The sequence below is a fragment of the Alnus glutinosa genome, chromosome 9 (genome assembly GCF_958979055.1).
Source record: "Alnus glutinosa chromosome 9, dhAlnGlut1.1, whole genome shotgun sequence".
In the NCBI taxonomy this organism is placed as follows: Eukaryota; Viridiplantae; Streptophyta; class Magnoliopsida; order Fagales; family Betulaceae; genus Alnus; species Alnus glutinosa.
In genome coordinates this window covers 2,082,214-2,098,152 of record NC_084894.1, presented here as the reverse complement: position 1 = coordinate 2,098,152, position 15,939 = coordinate 2,082,214, and the positions used below count along the sequence as shown (strand labels likewise).

Below are 15,939 nucleotides of genomic sequence, written 5' to 3'. Positions count from 1 at the left end.
GAGAGAGCATTATAAATTGGTTAGTAATTTGAGGAGGATAAAATTAATTTTTTTCCCTTTTTTTTTTTTTGTTTAATAAGAGCAGGTGAAAAAAACGAGTAAAATATTGCGTAAGATAGAATTAAATAATTAAGGTAATTGACAGCGGACAATTTTATTATTTTTCAATTATCTTTTTTAATCATAATTAATCTTGTTTGCTAATTTAATAAAGGAAGGTCCAATGCCGCTTCAAACGTACTGTTTTTTTTTGCTTCGAGGTTTCTATTCCTTTTCCTCTATAAATTAAACAAGATATTATAATCCTTAGGCATGATCAGCATGTTCAGTATTTTATTATTTTTTTTTAAAGAAAAAAAAATATTCAATCTTTTTACTTCTCGGAGAAGATATTTTTTATTGTTTACTTTGCATTACTAGTGGATTTCAAGATTGATGAGTGTGATTTCTCTGTATCCTACTCCCATAGGACGGTCAGTTTTTCTTAAATTTCTATTATTTATATTGTAGTTTTACCTCAATTTATTAAGATTAAAATATGTGGTTTTTTTTAAGATATTAATTAAATGATTAAATATATTACTTTTTATAAATTTAAATTTTTAGAATAAATAATGATTTAATATTATATATATATAAAATGCTATGAATTGAAATATAATCTTCGTTATTCACTATCCATCCCAATAAAATATCTTTTAAGTATTAGGCCTCCCTTGGTATATACATAATACAACCACCTAATTGATCATTAGAGCATCTTTAACAGAGTTGCTACTTTAGCCAAAATAGTCAAATTAGACTATTTTGGCCCTTCTTTTTTTTTTTTTTTTTTTTTTTTTTTCCCACCAGATTAGCCTCTTTAGCTTTTTTTTTTTCCTTAACAGTATTCACTGTTCATCAGCTAAAACTTTGTTTATTAATATTTTCTCTCTCCATCTCTCCCTCTCCGTCCACACCGCTATCACCCCTTCCATTGAGTCTTCGACGACACGTATAGCTGACTTCACTGTCTCCGTCTCCAGAAACTCCACAATCTCTGGCTTCCCCACTATTAGATCACCCACCACATGGTACAAAAATATCGATACCATTCTCAATCCCTCGTTTATCTGCTGAGATTCCGAGAAACACCAAGGAGAAGCAAAGAAAATGTTGAATCCAGCTTCTCCACTGTCAAATCGCCCACTACATGGTACAAAAATACCGATACCATTCTCAATCCCTCATTTGTTTGTCGAGAAACACTAAGGAGAAGCAAAAAAAATGTTGAATTTATGACAAATTATCTCAATACACCGCACCACTGACAATCAACCACACCAGCCACCATCGACCGCATCAGCCACCATCTGGGTGGGTAAGGCTAGTTTGGTTCTAGGCTTTGGGCGTGGGTGGGTAAGATTGGTTTCAGTGGTTTGGTTGTGGGTTTGATGGGGTTGGCCGATTAAGGATGAGGACGAAAGAGAGAGAAAGAAAATAAAACAATAAAAAATATTATTTAAAGAAAATGAAGAGTGCAATAGAGATTATTATTGGAGTGTTTTTAAAAAATTTGGTAGTTAAATAGAGATTTGTACTTTTAAAGTAGTTGCTTTAATTCAAATTGCTAGAGATGCTATTACAAGCTATTTTTTCTAAGGCCTTTAACATCAAAGCCGACCTATGTTAATTGGGAGCTCATTAAGACCAACATTTAATATGTTCAATCAAGTGGACGATGTAATTAGGAAAAAAAAAAAACTAGAAAATCCCCCTAATTTTCCTAGATAGTTAAAAATAAAAATTGATAATTTCTTCAAAGATTTGAATATATCCTTAATTCCCTTAAAATCTAAAAAAAATGAGAAATGATACTTACACATCGATCACCCTCACAATAACTACACTCATACAAGACACATTGGAGTGGGTCCCAGTGTGTGGACCCTACCCTAATGTGTCTTGTGTGAGTGTAGTTGTTATGCACAAAAAGTGTAAATATCATTTCTCAAAAAGTATTTAAAGTAAATATTATGGGTTCAAACTCTAAATATATAATTTATCCTAATTTTAATTAAAATAATCTATATTTTTTTTAGCCTCACAAAAAAAAACTTCAAGCAGACAACGACGAGACTAGCTACAGTGCAAAAGTCGAAAAATGCACCTAAAGGGAAAGCAAGATTGGAAATGGGTTGCAACTCATCAAATCTAGCTCAGTCGATAGAGTATTCGGTCTTAGTAGTTTCATCAAATTTTATTCATTAAAGTAGTTAAAAAATAGTGTTTTTTTTTTTTTTTTTTTTTTTTTTTTTTTTTTTTTTTATTTTGATGAACCATTTTTTAAAATTCTCCAAGCAGTCTCACCATTTTAACTATTCACTATCAATATTTTATTTAAATAATATTTTTTCCAGATTTCTTTATTTTTTTTATTTAATCTTTTTATACAACAAGTTACCTTACACCTTACACCTTCATCTTTATCTTTTTTTTTTTTTTTTTGAATTTCATACACCTTCATCTTGAGATTAGATCATTGTTAAGAAATTCACAGAAGTTTTCATTTGCTTCTCAACCAAATTCAAAAAAGAAATAAAGAAAAGATAAATGAAATAACCACAAAGTTTATGTCAGGGACAAATAAACCATCATGTCTATAAAATAAAGACATCATCGTGTGAGAAAGATGGGAGAAGAAAATGAGAGAAAAAAAAAAAGAAAAAAGTGTGATGATCGAGAGAGAAATGAGAAACAAAATTGGAGAGAGGGTTGATGAGTGAATATTACTCATTGAAATTGATGAGTATTTTCACTTACAAAAACTTTTTAGTTAAAGTGGTAAGGCTGCTGGGAGTGATTTTTTAGTGTTTTCATCAAATTAACTCACCAAAATAGCTAAAAATTTATTTTGGTAAACCTACTAGGAATGCTCTTAGGGGTTTGGTGGTGGCTGCTAATGAAGAGAGATGAGACAAAAAAAACGGTGCATAATGTTAAGAGTATGTCTTTTTGTTTTTCTAATCTCTTCTTAGGTTTTCACTATACTATGGTATAAGTTGGCAATTTTTTTTTTTTCTTTTTGACAAGAGCCAATGACATAGGCTTATTTTGAACGGTTAAGATATAATAAATTGTGAACTAGTAATCTTTGGTTCATTAGGCATAATTTTTAATCGATTAAACTATTCCTTAGAGACATATAAAAAAAAAAAAAAAAAACAAAAGAAAGCCGTATAAGCTGATTAAATCGTACGAAAAGTATGGTGCCCTGGTTTTAATTAAGACCATGCTGACAATAACTATGTTGTACGTACGTTCATATTTGTTTAATTTTTTGTTAGGGTGCCAAGCTTGGTGGTGGCGCTATATACAAAGCCAACAATGATATGAAATAATATTATTATGGATCTATCATTTTGAATCTCGCAAAATAATGAAAATATTGGGGACGAGATATATATAGGACACCAACACACTTTTCTAGGGATAAACCTGCAGATAGGGTTGTTGCTGACTTGCTGTAATCCCCAAAGAAACGCCAATCTTACATCTTCATCCCTTTCAGCACAAATTAAACCACCAGAAGAAGAAGAAGAAGAAGAAGAAGAAAGGAGAAAAAAAGGATTGGGTGGAGTTAATTAATTTCCATTTTGTCCACGGGGTAATCATTTGGTCTGTGAGACTGTCTGTGATGGAGAGGGCACATGGTGAGGAATCATATTCTATCGACTTTTCAATACTGCGAAAGGACAGCAACGAAAAACATAACCAAATAACAAGGAATTATGAGATCGATGATCTGACTATTAAATAAGGAACAATTTGCTCTTGAACTTTCACTTATTTTAAAATAAAATTTTTAAACTTTAAAATGTCTCAATTTAAGGTGTCAATTTTTTAAAAAGTTTCAATCTCAGTCATTTGTTATAATTTATTGATAAATTCTGTTAAAATTTTCAAAATACCCCTAGTTTTTTTAAGAAAAAAAATTGAAAAAAAGCTACGATTTAGATGTTGGTTAGAATTTAACAGAATTTACAAAAATACATATTTCTGAATCTTTGAAAATTTTTATAATTTTTTTTTTTCAAAAAAATAAACACAGGGACATTTTGAAAATTTTGATAATTAACGGAGGACTTAAATTGAAACTTTATGAAAAATGAATAACATAAACTGAGACGTTTTAAAGTTTAGGTACCTTCTTTTAAAAGGATTTTGATAATTAACGGAGGGCTAAAATGACCATATTTTTATTTATAATTTTAATGGAAGACGCTTTAGGGGTACTGGTTTTTGATGATCTTTCTGACTATTTGCAAGTAATAGCCAATAGGCAGCTTGTTTGGGTGGCCCTTAACTATTTATTTCCATATAACTACTCTATATAAAAAACTATAGGGGACCAAAAAAAAAAGACAAGAAGAAATAAAAGCCAAAAATAACTTCATTTTCATTATTTATTTATCCCAATATTCTATTGAATCAATCCACATAGTGACATAGATAATATAATATCCTTCTAACTCAATGAGGATAAAAAAAAAAAAAATTTGGTTTGACGATTATTTAATTTGAGCCTCATTTTCCAATGTTTTTCACGTGCAAACGACTTAACAAAAGCGCGTATGAATAACATACTCATTTTCCCCGTTTTCTACAGATTTAAGTGCGCCAATCAGCCACCACAACTCCTATAAAACCCTAACACAAAGTCTAACCACATACAACTCAAATATCTCCCACTGCACAAAGATCGATGTTGAAACTACAGCTAACCCAGCAGTCGCAGTACTCCACCCAAACCCCCTTCCTACAACATTTCAAGCCGTTCATCCATGGCCATGGCAATGGCAATGCTTCGCTTCCGATCTCAAGGCAATCATTCCACAAAAAGAACAAAAGTGTTCGAGTCGGCTTCATCCCCGGCAACATAAAAGCTGTGGCAAGCTCTACCGAGAAGGCCACTTCTGTTAAAGCCATTGTAACTGTGAAACCTACTGTTGGTGGCTTCCTCTCAAACCTTGGGATAACCCGAGGGCTTGATGATATAAGAGACTTACTTGGTCAAACACTCCAATTGGAGCTTGTTAGCACCGAGCTTGATCCTAGTAAGTACCCATTCAAGAAAATTATACCGCAACAATTTAACTATATATATATATATATATATATTCATCAAAAAAAAAAGAAAAAAGAACGGGTTAATTTCTGGTTTTTCCCTCCATTTTGATGTATAAATCTGACGTTTAATTGGTTTGATTTTTCGAATTTATACTTTGGTATGAAAATTTGATTCCAGCAGTCAATATATATGATCAGTTACTATTTCTTCGACTCACACTTCTCTCCAAAAATCTTCAAACTAGATTGGGGTTAATTAGTACCTTCACAGGAGGCCGGGCTCTACTGAGGATTACCTCCAACTTCATTCAGCAGTCATTTAGAGTATATTTTAATTTACTTTATTCGGATTATGAATCCCGCAGCTATATATTTTGGGTATTATATTTTATTTTTCTTCATTTTATAACTGTTGTGAAAAGTAACTTTCGAGGATTAATTCAATTATTAAACGATAATGGGTTGGTTTGATAATTAACGTTTTTTTGTTAGACGATATGTTTTATGTCTTAATTTGGATAAGTGTTTTGATATAACATAAATGTGAAAGTAATTTTTTAATTTTTAATTTTTATAGAATATTTTGGTGTTTACTAATATTTTTACTTTAGTAAGTAGAAACAAGAAAAATGGAAGAGATCTTAATCTCTCAATCTTAAAAGAGTTGTAGGTACACACTTTTGATAACCCATATTTAAGAGGAGGTTTTCGATATTTTGATTAGCAAAGTTTTTTGATATGACATAAAGTTGAAAGGAGTTTCAAATTTATTTATTTATTTATTTTATTTTAATAGAGTTTCAAATTTTTTTAAGTGTTCTATAAGAAAATTAAGTTGTTTGTTCATATTTTCACTTTGTTGATTAAAAAAAAAAAAGAGAAAAAGAGAAAAAAAAAGGAGGAAGGCTTAACAATCAAGCCCGTAATTTCAATTTTCTCTTTGAACATATTATATATACTAGCTAAAACTTAAATTACTCTCATGGAAGCCCTATATATAACTATGATTCTTTGTCTTCAACCTAATTATTGAGAAAGAAAAAGATTATTTGGAACCAACTCACTCATCGAAGCGAAACAATTAAGAACATCTCCCCCACCCAACACAAAGATTAATTAGAGTTGTTTTGTTTTATTTTTATCTTCTCGATCAGTACTGTTTGTCCTCGTCAGCAATGTAAGTGTACGTGTGTTTATTTATGTCTGTGTACGTCGGAGAAAGTGAGAGAAAAAGATATATCGCCAGTTTTCAAACCAGCATGGCCATTGGCCAGACAGTACTGAAATGAGAGGGCATGCATCTAGTACTGATCCTTCACATGGTCCCCCGGCTAGGACATATAGGCGAAGTTGAAAATGACTGTGGTCCCATGGCTAGGGATATATATAGGCAAAGTTGAAAATGACTATGGTCCCAGTTTGTCCGAGAAAGCTAGGCTAGGTTTCAATTAAGTACCAATTAATTAAGGAAGGAGGACATGATCGAATAAATGCAATATGTATATATGTACGTGCCCTATGGGCTATGGAAGTATGTATTAGTGTAAACTGTGCATGTAATTAATGTATTTGTGTATTTTGAAGGGACGGGATTAGAGAAGGAGACAATTAAAGGGTACGTACACAGGACGAGCGACGCGAAGGAGGAAGTGAAATACGAGTCAAGTTTTGATGTTCCAGCAGATTTCGGGGAGGTTGGGGCCATTTTGGTGGAGAATGAGCACCACAAGGAGATGTTCCTCAAGGATATTATCCTCAATGGCTTCCCTAATGGTCCCGTTCATATAAACTGTAATTCATGGGTTCATTCAAAGCATGACGATCCCCAGAAGAGGGTCTTCTTTGCAAACAAGGTCAGCCTGCAGGCCTCCTCCTCTAATTAAGCTTCAAACACGCATGCATGCTATGTGATATATATGTTACCAACCATGATATAATTATTGACTCTTTTTTTAATTACACAAATAAATTACAAAATCATCAAAATGAGATGGGTCTGATTTTGTTTTTGTTTTTGTTTTTTTTTTTAAAAAAAAAAAAATTAGAAAATAATAATAATTATGCCAATAATTATTTTTGGGCGGCATCATATGAGGATATGTCATTTGAGGACGAGAATGAGTCTAATCAACGATGAATCGCTTTATTAGTGATGTCACAATTTTGCTTTTATTTATTTCTAAGTACATAGGTGGAGGGCCATCAGATGTTAGATCTGAGTGCAAAAAAAGTCTAAAGAGCTGTCGTGATTTGAGTGTCATGCCTATGAGTAATTAATGATATATATAAATAAAATTATTTTATAACTTTTAATACCTGTCATTATATAATTAGAGAAAATGTTATTATTAATTTAATACCCTTTAATAGTACTACTCTTCAATTATATGCTAGCACATGTTAAAAATTTGTAAAAAAATCTGTACTGTAAAGTATTACTGAAAACCATCAAATATAATATGAAGTTTCGAAGCAATAAAATTGGTTAACTACAGAGATCAGGTATTATTTATAGTAGAAACGACTGTAACATGCATTTTAGTTCAAAATTAACCCATTTATTTTGTAAATTTAATTAGAATTTATTTTGTGAGATAACAAAATAGGAAAAGTATTTTTGAAGGTATGTTAAGGGACATATATATAGGTGACGACGGTATGCTTGCCCTGCTGTTAATTAGTTCACAAAATATTTAATTAGCAATTTTAATTTCCACTAATTCCTCTTGTTTTTGTTCAGTGGAAAGTTAGCCTACAGGGATTTTTTTTGCCCATGCATGCAGTACTTCATCATTTAATTTCTTCGTTGAAAATTTTGCTCCAATTGCAAAGTGATTTTCTCTTGAACAAAGCTTTAATTTTCTTCTTAATCTTGTTTGTTTTACCCTCGATAACACGTCGCAGTAATCTAAATAAATTGATCTAATTAAGTTTTTATGCAGGTAATTAAATGAAAAAAATTTCGCACTCTGTTTCTCCTACCTATAAATTAATGCAAAAAGTTTATTGGCCCAAGTTGTAATGACGTAAACGGCTTCTGACTTTGGCATTCATTCACGTACGTACTGTATGGTCCAGCTAGCAGGCAATTTCTCAAGTTTTATTTATTTATTTTTTTAAAATTCAAAATTGGTCCCCCTTCAAATGGAATATGTCCTCTCAACCAGTCAATGACTCATACTTCGAAGCAAATAAGATTCCGCATGAATTGATTTTTCTTTTATTTTTTTAAGCCTTTAACCTAACCAACTTATAGAATAATTCCAAGCCAATTAATCCACCATATTTTTATTTTAAGCCTTTTATGGGAAATAAAATAAAATCACATGCATATCATAAATTTATGTTTTTGTCAGATTTCGAAACTTATGTTTGATTTGTGTGGAGCAGTCATACTTGCCATCCCAAACACCAAGTGGGCTAAGGAGGCTCAGAGAAGAAGAACTTGTGATTTTGCGAGGCAATGGGCAAGGAGAACGCAAGACCTTCGAGAGGGTGTATGATTACGATACGTACAACGATCTTGGAGATCCTGATAGTAGTGCTGATCTTAAACGACCTGTGCTCGGCAGCAAAGACCACCCCTATCCTAGACGTTGTCGGACTGGACGGGAGCGCACTAAAACAGGTGTCAAATAATTAATTAGTACAAACTTAATAATTTAAAAAGTTAAATTGTGTTTTTAAAACAAATTGCACGTTTTAAAATTTCAGACAGTCGCTTAATTAACAAGAAAGTTTGAATATGATATTGAGTAGACAAATGACAATGCATATATATATATATATATGGTTGATTCTTATTTCATTAATTATGATGCTAGCTAATTAGCTATAGTTAAGATAGGAATTAATTTTAATCTCTCTGACATTTATTTTCTGAGAGACCCAGACACGATAATCATCATAATTGTGAGAGTCCCGTGACAACTAGTACTGATCACAAGCAATTGTGTGGTTGTAAGATAAAGGATAAACCATATGGATGTGGTAGATCTTAATTATCACCTCTGTTTTCTGATCATGATAGTGATTGATGAGGTGACAAGGAAGCCATACTAGCTCGGTTGCAGTCACTGGGTCCATCTAGCGCGTGCATCTAGATGGTTATGGAGTGAATTTTTTAATTATCGCAAGTTAAACGTACGATGTTGAATTTTTTTTTTTTGTCCTTTTTTGTCACATTGTCGTCGCTTTCTCTCGGTGGTTGATGTGATAATTTAAGGTATTATAAATTTTAATAAGAGTCATTTACAAAAATTGATACCATAGTTTATAATTTATAAAATATATATATAAAAAAAAAAATGGTAAACTGACTTTTTTGTTTCATTATTATACTAATTATTAACTTTCACATTGATCAATTTTGTATATTGTAGGGTTTGTTTGCGCATATGCGAGTTTATACATATATATATTGTTTTGAATTGTTTTTAAAATTGTGAATACTAAAAGAAATTGATTTAAAATTATGTTACGATGATTTAGAGAATAAAAAAAAAAATTAAAAAATTAAAATTAAAACTGAAATAAAAAATAATAACAATAAAAAACTCAAAAACCTAAAACTAAAAAAATAATAATATAAGGGGTGGTTTTCGAACTATATGTATACCCCATGTGTCTAGAGGTGATTGAGCCAAAAATCGATCGGAGGTGGCTCTCAGCCACCTAAGGTGTCCTAGGGGTGGTCAAGCCTTGGTTTAGATATTCATTTATTGCCCCTTTTTTTTTTTTTTGGGAGATGTGTTACATATTCTTCTATTGTTTTTCTTCCATTCGTCCAACTTTAGAAAATTGCTATTACATTTGTAGGGTTCATATGAGGGACTCACATGGACTCCACATATCCAATAATGATTTTCAAAAGTGATAGCGTTAGGATGGGAGAAGATTAGGAGGAAATGAATATTTCTCTTCTAAAAATAAGTAAAAGAGAAATGATAGAACTCATTTTAGTGTCTTTTAGAGATTCTTCTACACTTTCTTCTTCTTCTTCTTTTTTTATAATAAAAATAGGAAAGAGAAATTAAGTTGTACTTTTTTTTTATTATTATTATTAATAATAAAGTGTCATGTCACCATAAAATGATCTAAAAAAGAAGTAAAAAAAATTCTAACATTTTTCATCATAAAATAGGGTAGAGCCCATGGTCCATGGTCATCATGTTTTGAAAGACATGAGACGTCTACATGCATTTTTTTTTTTTTTTCAATTTCCTAGGGTTCAGGAAAATAAATAAAGAACAAATAAAAATATATAAAATAACATTAGAGTAATTATGTAATTGTAGGCATTCATGCATTTCAATTGTTTTGTACATATAGATTCGTCGTCGGAGAAAAGAAGCAGCAGCGTCTATGTTCCCCGGGATGAGAGCTTCTCGGAAGTAAAGCAGCTAACGTTCTCAGCCAAGGCAGTATACTCGGTGTTGCATGCAGTGGTACCGTCGTTGGAGACGGCAATCATCGACGCTGATCTCGGATTCCCGTACTTCACGGCAATCGATTCGCTTTTTAACGAGGGGGTTAACTTGCCTCCCCTTAAAAACCAAGACACACAGTTCCTCCGCACCCTGCTGCCCAGGCTACTCAAGGCTCTCACTGATACAGGAGAAAATGTGTTGCGGTTTGAGACCCCAGAGACAATGGATAGTGAGAAAACAACACATTCATTAAACTTAATTTACGCGTAATCATCTCTTTATGCCCCTTCTCTCTAAATGGTTGTTTTTTAATTTGCGCACACATGCAGGAGACAAATTCTTTTGGTTTAGGGATGCCGAATTTGGTAGGCAGACTCTTGCTGGTCTCAACCCCTACAGCATACAGTTGATCACGGTATGATTTTTGGACATTTAATATTATGAAAGCAATGACCATAAGTGGAGGCCAAGTCTATATGTATATAAAGGAATTTTTAAATCTTTGGTCTAAACACAAAAGTACGATATGCACTTTCTCGATACTAAAAATTTGTATGAAAATTCTGCAGGAATGGCCATTGAAGAGTAAACTCGACCCAAAGGTCTACGGCCCGCCAGAATCAGCAATCACTACAGAAATGATTCAACGAGAGATCGGAGGTTTAATGAGCGTCAAGGAGGTAAAACAATATCATATATATATAAAACTTATAAATGGTGATTATTATGGAGTATGTAAGATCCTCGATCTCCATCTGAAATGAAAGGGTTAATATTCATTTTATGGTATTCAACGTTGACCTTTAATTTGTTTTAAAAAAATTTGTGTCATTTGTGTACATACAGGCCATAAAGCAGAAAAAGTTATTCATTCTAGATTACCATGACCTATTGTTACCATTTGTGAGCAAAGTGAGAGAGATTAAAGGGACAACTTTGTATGGATCACGGACAGTGTTCTTCCTAACCCCCGATGAAACCTTAAGGCCGTTGGCCATTGAGCTGACTCGGCCACCAATCGATGGGAAGCCACAGTGGAAAGAGGTTCGCATGCCTTGTTGGGACGGTACAGGTATCTGGCTATGGAGGCTTGCAAAAGCTCACGTTCTTGCCCATGACTCTGGTTATCACCAACTTGTTAGCCATTGGTATATATGCTCGATCCGTTTCTAAATTTTGCTTAGCATTTGTTCTCATCTATACCCTGCAAGGTGTCGGTGTACATAGCTAGCTTAATTACCAATGACTATATATATATTAACATGGAAGTTTTCATCTCTTTTGTAGGCTAAGAACTCATTGTGCTACAGAACCTTATATAATTGCGACAAATAGGCAACTCAGTGTGGTGCACCCTATCTATAGACTGCTGCACCCTCATTTCCGGTACACTATGGAGATTAACGCTCTCGCTCGAGAAGCACTTATTAATGGAGGAGGGATCATTGAGTCCTCATTCTCACCTGGCAAATACTCCATGGAGTTGAGCTCCGCTGCTTATGACCAGCAGTGGCAGTTCAACTTGGAGGCATTACCAGCTGACTTGATTAACAGGTGACTTGATAACTAAACCTTTTTATGACAAGTATAATTTAAGCTTATAAAAAATAAATAAATTTAAGATAAATCCGAGAAATTAAACTTAATTATCACACAATACTAGTATGACAGAACTAACCATGATATCTGATCCAAGAGATAGTTTAGACCGATACGTTAACATTGTAAAATAATCGTGAGATACAAATATAGTTTCTAACATTACTCTAAATTTAATTATTAATAGCATGTTTGGGTTTTTAAAATCTAAATTAAACCATAATTGATTGTGCGAATTTTGAAAAAAATAAAGTTAAAAAATATATTTAGATGGTTTGACATTTTGAGATAAAATTAGAAAAAGTTAAATCAAAATCTGATTTGTTTTTGAAAAATTGTGAATATCAATAGAATTTGTTTTTGAAAAACAATGCATCTAAACATCACATTAATCAATATTTTAACACTCAGCCTTACGTGTAAGATCAAACTCTTATTTAATAAGTAGGGCCTAACACATGAAGTATTTAACAAAGATGAGATGATTTGATAGAGATAAAGTTTTAACTTATAGCCTTAAATATTTACTTTAATATCAAATTAAATCACTATTTACCTTAAAAGCTTAACCTAATAAAAAAATATAAATAATAATTTAAATTATATTCTTACGTTATTCTCCATGGAGAGGACCAATATATATGTTCACTAAGAGTAGTAGCAGCATTTACTTTATATTGATTTTTTTCTTTATATTTAAAAAAAATTCATGAAAAACATAAAAGAACTTCCCACAGCAAATGCCTATACATATCTACTATCGTTCCCTATGTATTATTTTGATATAAAAAAGGTATATTTAATTGATATAGAAAAGAGAAAAAAAAAAAAAGTAAGAAAAAGAGAAAAAATAATATAAGAGTAAAAAAATAATATTTAATTAATATATATATAAAAAAAGAGAATCTATTGTAAAATGTTTTTTTACATAGAAATAAAAAATAATTTTATTCTTTAAATATTAAAAAAAATAGTTAAAAATTTACTGCTAGTTCTATATGTCGTTGATTTTGCTGCTTGGCAGGGGAATGGCTGTTGAAGATCCAACTGCTCCACATGGCCTAAAGCTCACAATTGAGGATTACCCCTTTGCCAATGACGGCCTCGTCCTTTGGGACTCAATAAAAGAGTGGGTGAGTGACTATGTGAACCACTATTACCCGAACCCAAGGCTGATAGAGTCTGATCAGGAGCTACAAGAATGGTGGACAGAAATCCGAACAGTAGGCCATGCTGACAAAAAGGACGAACCATGGTGGCCGGTTCTCAAGACCCCAAAAGACCTAATCGAAATCATCACAACGATTGTATGGGTGACATCTGGTCACCATGCAGCCGTGAACTTTGGACAATACACTTACGCAGGTTATTTCCCTAACCGGCCTACCATTGCCAGAACCAATATGCCCACTGAAGAGCCTTCCGAAGAATTTTGGAAAAACTTCTTGCAAAAGCCTGAAGGTGCACTCTTACAATGCTTTCCTTCACAAATTCAAGCGACAAAAGTGATGGCTGTTTTGGACATACTATCAAATCATTCTCCAGATGAGGAGTATCTAGGGGATACAATAGAGCCTGCTTGGGCTGAAGACCCGATCATTAAGGGGGCCTTTGAAAGGTTTAACGGGAGGTTACTTGAGCTTGAAGGGACTGTTGATGAGAGGAATGCCAACAGGAACTTGAGGAACAGAAACGGAGCTGGGGTTATGCCATATGAGCTTTTGAAGCCATTCTCGAAGCCTGGAGTGACTGGGAAGGGTGTTCCCTATAGCATTTCCATTTGAAGTTGAAACTAATGTGTATTTCCAGAACGTATTTCAAACGTATCAGATGGCATATTAAGAGAAATAAGAACATATATGTATTGCTTGATATTTCAAGAGTAATGCTAAAAATACAACTCAATCCAACTCTTTCACAACTCCAATGCATAATGAGATGAAATTTATTATGTGACTTCAACCCAATGTGCTTGGAGTTGTATAAGTGGTTTCTGAATCAAGGCCCATATATCAATGGGATGAAACAGATGATCTCTTTCTTCTTCAAATCCAAGGAGAGTTTAGCAACGTAAGAAAATTTACAGAAACCATTATTTAATAGGACAGGAAACAGTGATTGACAAGGTCATTGATCATGAAAAGGAAATGACAAGTGACAGAAACACTTTGAAACTTTGGTTGCGTAATCTACAAAAAAAAATTAAAAAAAAAAGTAACAAAAAATTAAGAATGATGAATGTGATATAAAATATAAATAATATATATAAAAAAAAAAAAAAAAATTGTATGATAGTAAGATTTTTTATTTAAATAAAAAAATTATTGATATTATACAAAATTAAAATATTTTAAAATTAATTATTTTTTAAAAAAAAGTGAAGAATACACCCTTACCAAACGAGGCTGTGAAGTGTCAATTTTCTGAATCAACCAATCAAAAGTAGGAAGCTAGCTTTGTCCTTCTAAATGTAGTGCAGAACTTTTTTATGGCGGAAATGGACTCATGCCGTGTTGTAGTCCTCATGTCCACGTGATGAAGTACCTTACTCTGACAAATCTTTCATCAAAAACTACAAGATCCAAATAAATGGGACAGGTTGAACTGGAGCTGTGAGATTCTTATGTATGATTTATTGGTTACTGTATACCGTACCTCTCAATTATTTTATTGAAGAGACCTGCTATACACGTCTCATCAAAAGTCGTGCAACTTAAAAATGAGTATGTTTATAAAAAATTTAAAAGGTATTTTTTTTTTTTTTTTCTAAAAAGAGGTGAATACACACTTTTTAAAAAATCTTGAAAATATAACTTCTTTTTCAAAAACACTTTTTATTATAAGTTCTAAAAATCCTCATCCTCGTCTTTCCCAAATAAGCTCTAAAAGCCCTCGTTTTTCCCAACTCTATTAACCACTCGGATCTGGCTTCCATGCAGTAAAGAAAATTACCTGACATCTGCGGTAGAAAAAAGTAACGGTCCAGATTCATCTTAATATATTTTAACTCAAACAACGTCGTGGAAAAACGTTTTGATGAAAAACACCTTAACAGCGTTTCAAAGGATGTTAAAAAAACACATCCACATACGTTGCCTCCTTCAACAACCTTCACTCTGCTCTCCTCTGTTCTTCGCAATCTAAACAGAGGCCACCCATGAAGCTGGAGCTTCCTGCTTCACGTCCCTTGTCAATGCGGGTAAAAGATGTAGTGGCAGCAGGGCTTGCCTTTTAATTCCGCGAACTGGGTTTAGGGTCTGGTTCAAGAAATGGGACAGGTTGGATTTGAATCCTGCTTGGCTTGGACAGGTCATGGTCAACTCCTATCTCTTGGATCTCTATGGAGACAAGTGGGATCGTGGACCAACGTAAAGTCTTGGGTCCTTCTGATGGTTTAGGGCTTCTGTAGGGCTGAATGCCAACACATGGATCCTTCTCCCAGTTTTAACACACTTTTTTTTTTTTTTTTTTTTTTTTTTTTTTTTTTTTTTAACGATTCAAAAAAAAAAAAATTGCTAATTATATTTGTGTTATCACAGTAGACAATTTAAAATTTTCTTAAAATTCTTTATAAAGTTTAACTTCACTCAGTAATAGGTAATGTAAAACTTATTACTCATTATTATCTTTATAAAGCACCAACTTTATTTGTGTTACTTCTCATTTTTCAATATGAGATTGGAGTGTTACAAACTATTCATTTTAAACTCTTGATGTCCTCTTCAGACCCACGTCATGCAGTGTTCCAGTATTATATGACTTGATGTTATTAGGTGGCTCTGATATTATTTGTAATAACAAA

At 32.6% G+C, this 15,939-nt stretch overlaps 1 protein-coding gene across 1 annotated transcript; it reads left to right on the top strand.

The window, feature by feature from the left end:
• Positions 1-4,695: 4,695 nt before the first annotated feature.
• Positions 4,696-14,023, top strand: LOC133877115 (linoleate 13S-lipoxygenase 2-1, chloroplastic-like). The gene is made up of 9 exons (XM_062315355.1): positions 4,696-5,096; positions 6,694-6,962; positions 8,500-8,737; positions 10,441-10,767; positions 10,868-10,953; positions 11,108-11,218; positions 11,385-11,686; positions 11,826-12,092; positions 13,162-14,023. Exons 1-9 carry the CDS (start codon positions 4,745-4,747, stop codon positions 13,919-13,921), a joined length of 2,712 nt encoding a protein of 903 aa, XP_062171339.1. The 5' UTR covers positions 4,696-4,744; the 3' UTR covers positions 13,922-14,023.
• The last annotated feature ends 1,916 nt before the right edge of the window (positions 14,024-15,939 follow it).